General features: G+C 35.4%; 2 protein-coding genes across 3 annotated transcripts; both read right to left on the bottom strand.

Annotated features, from left to right (window-relative positions):
- Positions 1–5: 5 nt before the first annotated feature.
- LOC110411508 (sm-like protein LSM1B) lies at positions 6–3042 on the bottom strand. Of its 2 annotated transcripts, none has more exons than XM_021421695.1 (5): positions 2637–3042; positions 1682–1750; positions 1449–1564; positions 1274–1336; positions 6–565 (listed from the first exon to the last, which is right to left on the bottom strand). In XM_021421695.1, the coding sequence occupies exons 1-5, from the start codon at positions 2695–2697 to the stop codon at positions 488–490; spliced, it is 387 nt and encodes a 128-aa protein (XP_021277370.1). In that variant the 5' UTR covers positions 2698–3042; the 3' UTR covers positions 6–487. The 2 variants fall into 2 exon arrangements, with proteins under 2 accessions (XP_021277370.1, XP_021277371.1); XM_021421696.2 differs by lacking the exon at positions 2637–3042 and adding an exon at positions 1960–2582.
- A 627-nt stretch (positions 3043–3669) lies between these two features.
- LOC110411507 (protein NEGATIVE GRAVITROPIC RESPONSE OF ROOTS-like) lies at positions 3670–6324 on the bottom strand. The gene is made up of 6 exons (XM_021421694.1): positions 5580–6324; positions 5395–5455; positions 4631–5163; positions 4368–4533; positions 4209–4270; positions 3670–4026 (listed from the first exon to the last, which is right to left on the bottom strand). Exons 1-5 carry the CDS (start codon positions 5583–5585, stop codon positions 4251–4253), a joined length of 786 nt encoding a protein of 261 aa, XP_021277369.1. The 5' UTR covers positions 5586–6324; the 3' UTR covers positions 3670–4026; positions 4209–4250.
- Between the last annotated feature and the right edge of the window lie 1638 nt (positions 6325–7962).

Below are 7962 nucleotides of genomic sequence, written 5' to 3'. Positions count from 1 at the left end.
ACTCGTTACAAATAAATTGTACGTGACTGCCATTACAGATTGCGGCACCAACGCAACAAACCACAGCAATTCTGAAACAATTTCTATTCGAATGAAATGTAGGAGCCTAGAAAGGATGTAACGAGAAACTAAAAGAAGGAGAAACAAGATAATTTTTGGTATAAACAGAAAACTCTCAAAACCCTAAAATCACTGAAGCACCAAATTATGGGTATTGCACATAGAGCTAGAGCCCATGCTACAAAGGTGCAAGGAAATCATCATCATTGCCTCTTAAGAGACAGAAAAATTAACTTCCTCTTCCCAACCTTTTAGCAAATAAGGTCTTCAGAATGGTTAAAACTTTCTCCCCCTCTTCTAGCTTCCTCCAATAACAGAGATGACGTAAGAATCTTTCATGCCTATCCCACCCTTGTTCAAATTTTGGGTCACAATCGCACTAATATTTGCGAATATGGCATGAACTCTAAGAAAACAGCAGGACCTATTAATCAAAATCAAGGAACTCCATTCTTTTTCTCATGGAGCCCTTCAGATCTGTAGCTTCTCTTTCTGCTTTCTGAGCCTGGAAAAGGATAAAGAGACAAGTAATCCATGATGTGTACAATTTTCAAAAATCATATCAGAAGAGAAAATAATTACTAGCTTTCTTTGCCAAAACCAGAAGAGAAAATAGACATGTATGGCATGGTAAACAACAAACCCCTTAAAAGTGACCAAAACCAGAAGAGAAAATAGACATGTACAGCATGGTAAACTAAAAACCCCTTAAAAGTGGAAATATCCACCTAGCCTTTCACAAGATGGGCTTGGTCAAATAGATTTCTCCACCTATTCAATGATGGGAAGCATGGAAAATGACCTGGTCAATTGGTCATTTGATTAATAGCTCAACATAGTGTTTAGAGTGACATTAGAGTTCCCTGTTAATAAATGATATATTGATCAAAGTTTCAAAAACAAATTATGGAAGTTCCTTCATGAATTAAATTAAAAAAAAAAATGTGCTTGTCTGGGAAAACAAAATTTAATAATAGAAGGTTTCTGTCATAAAGCCCAGCACACATTTCTACTCAAAACAGAAAGTAGTAGCCTATGACATTCACTTAACTAGCTTCCCAGCCATGCCTAATGAGATAATAATAACATTACAGGATAACAGTTATCATCCACCTATAGCACACATATTCTACAAATGCAAATTCATTCATAGTTTTTATGGCAAACCATGCAAAACATGCAAAGAAATAAAGAATTGTAAGAAGCCACTTACCCTTTTTATCTCGGCTGCTGATACAGCAGTCATATGTGAGGGAAGCTCCTCCTTTTCCAAGTCCTGTATAGAGAGTAGCAATTATAAATAAGAAACAAGCTTCACTGTACAACAAAACAATTCCACATGCCAAGACAAGAAAAAGGGTGAAAAAAATATAGCATAAACAGCATACCAGCTCTCCTATTAAGACAACATTCTCCCCACGGATTACATATAGACCTAAGGGGATGTCACAGTACAGATCGCCAACGATAACACGCTCACAAGCTCCTTCTAGAACAACATTAGCTGTTAATGTGAAGAAAAGCACATCAGTCATTAGACGTCAGAACAAAACAAAGAAAAGTTAACAGAAACAAAGACAGCAGAAAGAACTCAGCAAAGAATAAGATCAAGACAAACTACCAAATTGGTCAAAAGAACGCAGTAATCCCAAAAGTTTCCTGCCATCTCTCAGCAAGACAAGAAGCTTTTCTGCAAAATAGATTAAAGTTTTAAGGAATGTTTTACAATCATTAAAGATCTAAATCACAGACAATTTACTAAACAACCGTTGCAATATGAAGAGAAACCTCTAGCAGACAAAATGGGAATGTAGGGAGATAGATAACTACAAACAAAAACATTCAAGGGAGTCTGGAATCAAAATATGATATAATTTCAGGTGCATAGCTTATGCTAACCAACTCTGTCTCTCACTCTCTGAGACTTGTGAAAGAGAATTATCATGCGTCAATAACAGAAATTCTACTAGGAACAAAAGTCAGATTGCAACATAGCAATTTGAGATGCCACCCAAGTTTCCAAGATGGCAACTTTCATTCAATATTCTCCAAACAATGCAATTATGAAATTCCACGAAAGCAAAGTTGAAAGCTTGTAACTTTAAATACAAAATGAGTCTTGTGAAGATCCCCAGAGTCTTTAGCACAAAACCAATTGACATTTCCATCATGATTGGAAAAACGAATAGAAGAGGTCCTCTTTCCTTGAACAAACTCTTTTCACCAAACTTCGCATGTCTTCCAAGCTAAGAAAACAAGTAGTTCACCAAACCAGCTCCTCCCAATTCTTAAAAGAAAACGAAATCACAAAAATACTGACAATCCAAGAACAGTAAAGAACAAAACTTCATAAAGAGAAAGAACCAATAGAGAAAGAACACAAACAAGAATCCCCTGAATCAAACAGTATCATTAAACAAAGCGAACCTAACATCTAAGAAAAAATGAAAAAAGAAAAAGAAAAAGAAAACCCAAAGCAAGGTAATTTAAAGACTGCAAATAAGACATCAAAAAATTCCAATTGCATTGGCTTTTATACAACAAATAAAACACAGAGAGAGGGAGAGAGAGATTACTGTCAAGATAGGTGGCAAGAGAAGTGGAGAGAAAGATATCATCAGGGCCAGCCCAAGACATGGAAATTATTCTTCTTTGTTACTTCAATTCCAATTTTCCAAACAAATGGCATTGGCTTCCCAATCAACCCTCCAATGTTTAAACCACTCTTCCCCACCAACAAAAAAAAAAAATTCAAATCTTAGCAAAACCTCTCTCTCAATAAGTGTGAACCCAGAAGAGATCACCTCCAAAGCTGTAAAACCCTAGCTTTATTGACCAAATTGTAGGGAGCTCTTATGAGGGAAAAGAAGAAGAGAGAGAAAGAGAAGGGAGAGAGTTAGGTTAGGTTTAGAGCTTTTCTTGGCAAGAAGCAAAATTAAAAGCCTTGGTGGATCAATCATTCAATCTTTTGTTTTTTCCCTTCCTTTCTAATCTTCAATTTATTATTTATTGAATAATTTTAACTGCGACAGAGTAAAAACAAAGTTAACTCAGCTCAACACCCTCTGACCTTGGGGGCAACTAAACAATTTAATACAGTAATATCGGATTGAATATGGGGTTTCTATTTCTAATTATTATGAATTATTGGTTTTAATTAATTGGTTTTGGAACGTTGTATTAGATTTAATCATGTCCTTTTTCTATGATAATGAAGCTGTCTTTTGGACTTGGTATGATTGTCAATATTAGTGTCAACCCGTGGCAGGCTGCATAAAAAAATTGACCAAACTGGAATTTCTGTTGTTAAAGAAACTAAATACTAATATATAATTCACTTCATATATTCAATTTGCAAATAGTTTTGATAGGCTATAATATAATGAAAATTGATGGATGGTGCATTGACCAAGAAAATCTTCGCCCCTGGCCCAAACTTGAAGTTCATTAGGTTGCAGACCAGGACCATTCTCATTAAGTTTGGTTCATCTCACTTCTGGTCCGTAGCTCAGCCCAAACACATAAAATCCAGGGTACAAAAGACTTGTCCCCAGAAATATGGTAGGATTACATATTTGCATTAGTACATGCAGGAGAAGATAAAAGATGTAATTAGATCATAAACTAGTTGAAATTATTAAGTGAAATTCATATGCCTCTCATCCTCAAAAAAGCAAAAACAAAGCTTAAGGACCTAGAAAATGCAACACTGGAGAGAAAATCAATGTAAACTTGCATTTCCAAAGAATCATTGTCTTCCTCCAAGGCTTTTAATAAAAAAAAAAAAAACCTTGCAATCTGCAAAATAATTATGCAATAAACTACTTGATCATGTTGTTTCTCATCGATCCTTGTATCTCGACATATCATTGGATCTTCTTTTCTCACAACCGATTATGAAAATATTTCTTCATCCAAAGCATATCATTTACTCATATATATATTATCGTATCGTAGATATCCATTCTGCAAAAACATCAAGTAAAGTTCAGCACAAGCTATTATCAACTAATCAGGTTTAGATTACGCATCAGCCAATTCTACTTTGATTCACTTCTAGACTGAAGTTCACTTCCTGTGAGTTATAGTGACTAAGTGTACATTACTTAATAGTATTAAACATGAGTATATCTACACAAAAAAGTTACCATGTATCTTCATAGTTGGTCGTCCAAGCAAGATTAGGTATTTCATATTTCCAAAACAATATCTGCAATGAAGAAACAAATCAAGTTAAACATTCATTGCCAAGATGCCTGCATATATATATGCATATAAACATGGAGATTAATACCATATGAACTTACATTCGGAGTCTGTTTTTACCCATTTACTTCCATCATCTACCTTTTCAACCTTTTCATCCCCATTGGCAGTCCTGGGGGTATAACTGCTCTCCAGGGATTTCTTGGTAGGCAATTTCGGACTAGAACTTTGCGGATATATCTTCTTGTGAAGTATAGTCCTCAACAACTGCAAGTCCCAATATCAAAATATTTTAACAACATGTTTACTTAATAAATACATAATTAGTGAAATTCTGTGTGTGTTCATTAATGTATATACGTACCTTCTCCATTCGCGATTCCAGGTTTGGATCCCTTAAACTTGGGGCAGGTGAAAATCCACTTCTGCAAACAAACATCTTCTTGAGAAGAAATGACAATGATTTTTTGCCAATGGCGCCTTTAGAATTATCAAAACCAATATCTTTCCCTCTACTGTGAACTAAACTGGTGCTGCATTGAATGTGGTCGTTTTTCTTGTTTGAATCATGGAAGCATGCGCTCCAATTCCTTTCTTCAGCTTCCGTGCTAGAGTTGGTGTCAAGAAATTTATCAAATGGAAGATTAGGAGCTTCCAGGTTATCTGATGTCGGTCCAACTCCAACATGTTCGTGAAATATTAAGTTTAACTCTTTTTGAAGCTTTCCTACTTCTTCAGGCGTCAGACCATGCAGATTATCTTGTGCCAAAGGGAAATTTTCTTGAAGATTTGCCTTCTGATCTGGTTCTTGCTTTATCTTATTTCCAAAAGTTCCAATTGTTAGCAGTCCATGAGGCCAGTCGTTGAACTCTTCTTTGCAAGGCTGTTGGATATGATCTAGATCAGAGGAATGAAAATTTAGAATTAGTGATGATAACTTCATTAGAAAACCAACAAATGTATACAAACAAAACATAGGCCGTCTGAAGATCAAACACATTACACTCCGTTAACAGGATAGCTTTTTATTACTACAAGGATTCTGGAGAGGCCGGGAGGGGAGAAAAGCTTAAAAGTTCATGGAAACCTTGAAAAGTAGAAGTCAAGAAAAGATAGGTACACACTTACAATTAGGTGGAATCGAGTTGGATTTCTTGCTAGTGAGCTTGTTTTGCACCCAGCTGAATATCTGGAATATCAAACAAGGCCAAAAAAAACACCTTAACAAAGTATAAAAACTGACCAAGAAACCCATTCTCTTGATTCCTTGACTATATATCTAGCTTTTTAATTTTCAGTTTCTTAGTTCTCACCTTCATTTGGTGAAATAATATTGCAGACTGCGGCTTTCAGAAACAGCAAAAAGCAGATGGCTGGCGATTGATGATGGTATTGAGTTTGGACTTGAAGAGATGTAAACGAAGAAATCCTATAAGCCAGTGAAAGCTTAGCTGCATAAAGAGTTAAATAGAGTGGAGTTTGAGAAATTCCATATCGTATCAAGCTGGTGTGGTTGCTACTTGCTACATGGTTCAAGTTCCCAAACACTGACTTTGCCGCCTCTCTTCCTTCTCTCTTCACTTTGTCACCTTCTTTTCCAACTACCATGTCTTTTCCCCCACTAATTTAATTCCATATTTCTTCCTTTGTAATCAACACAAAGTAAAAATGGCACCTTTGTCTCCCCATGTATAAATCACCATGTAGTATTACCTAAAGTCACAAAGCCTTTCGAATCTCGGGCATCTCAAGACCTGCCGGTACTGCCCCTTGAAACTAGTGATTAATAACACGAGTCTATGACATTATTCCTCCTCGATATTTTATCCCTGATTTAGCTCCTTCATATATAGCAGTTTCTTCATTAATTCAGAGACAATGGCATGCATGAAAGGAGAGTTTTGGCTCAGTCAATTACCCTCAATGGCAGTTGCATTTTCACCCCCCTCGTATCAAATGAAGAGAATGTCGGTAACAGGAAACACTGTCTGTAAGTATATTTTTGGTTAGTTTGCACCAAGAATAGTGCTTTTCAATGTATAAGAAACAATTAATATACCGAAGCCTGTTTGGCATTGTAATTGAGTTGCATTATTAGATTACAACCATCGGATTTTATATTTAATTTTATCTAAATTTATAGTTGAATATTAAAGGATGGAAAGAAAACAAATTTTGTGGAGGACAAAATGGGGGGAGAGATCGAAGGAGGAGTTGAGAGGAGATGGGCCAGAGGGGTAGAACAGGGGGTATGCAAGCCATGTTCGCGTGGCTATGTCTCTCACTAACCGAACCACCAAGCACCTGCTCCATCTCGCAACCACCGGCAGCAGCACCTCCACCGCTAGAATACTTGATATAGACCACCCACGTACCCCACAAAATCCTCTAAAACGCTTCATAATGACTCATACTTCACTTATTTTGCACCTCACGTACTCAGAGAAAATCAGATATATTGATACTTGATTCCCCATGACCGTGACATAACTGAAAATTCGGCTATATTAGAGCCAAACTATTTGATTAAACCAATTTAATTATATATCGTCAATCGATAGTTTTATCCCATGCAACTTAAGCCATCAAAAGATAAAAACTGAAGTCAAACCTGGATGCTGATCTACAATTTACGAGGGTCAAGGAAATCAAGTCTGCCTCTCTCGAAATGTGTTGCTTATGTTAAAGATGAAACAAATGGGGGAAAAAAAACTCTAGAGCTGCTCTGGGACAATTTACAAGATCTTATGAAGAATTTGCCATGCAAATCCCTGAATTCTGGATCATACGTGATTTAAGAAACAAGAAATCAGCTCGGACCACTGTGCCCGAACAATCCTGGGAAACCGTTCACCGGGACAAGGACTAGTTTAGGACAACTCGCTCCCCATCGTCTTAAACTCTTGCCTGGCCTTTAAGGTGCTAGTCTCCCTACATGCATTTCTATTTTTTTCATTCTGTTGTTACATGGTACTACACACAAATGTAGTAGTAAAATTGTTTTCTAGTATTTTCCATAAATCTTAGTCTCTCCTTTTTAATATAAAAGCAAAATGCTTCAGCTGGAATTAGTCAGCAGATCAAGCAGAGCCAGGGAGGCATGTGGAAGAATTAAGAAACGAAAAGGCTTAAATAATAAAAAAATCTCTTAACTTTGTACAATAAACGAACTTTTAATTTTAGATTTGTATTTGAATAAATTTTTAATTTTAATAAAAAATTAATAACTATTAGACTCAATACCATCTAATATATTTTATCTATTGGCCTTAATTATGTTACTATGTGCTCAATTAATGTAATAGAATCTAAAACTTAAAATTTAACGAACCACATTCATTTTTTCTGTTGTCGGTCATCAATCGCTAATCGTTACCTCTACCAACATTAGAATCATACAAAAAAAATTAAGTCCTCTTTTTTTTTTTTAGTTATAGTAATTTTTGAAAAATCTCCTCTCTTTTTTTCTTCAAATATAAAAAAAATAAAGATTTAAAATATTCTAGATTTAGGTCTAATTTTTTAAATTTGGTGAAAATCAATCAATGAAAATTTAGAGAAAACAGAAAAAAAAAACTAAAACCAAATTTTTTCAGAAAAAAAAATGGAAAAAGATAGAAAGAGAGTTGTTTTGGAAAAACTAAAACCAATTAAAGATATATAGAGAGAGAGAGGCATAAGGAACAAAAAAGAGAA

This window comes from Theobroma umbraticum, unplaced genomic scaffold (assembly GCF_002168275.2).
Source record: "Theobroma umbraticum cultivar Fairchild unplaced genomic scaffold, ASM216827v3 scaffold_56.0, whole genome shotgun sequence".
Taxonomy (NCBI): Eukaryota; Viridiplantae; Streptophyta; class Magnoliopsida; order Malvales; family Malvaceae; genus Theobroma; species Theobroma umbraticum.
The sequence above is the reverse complement of the archived record's forward strand: the minus strand, read 5'-3'. Positions and strand labels throughout refer to the sequence as shown.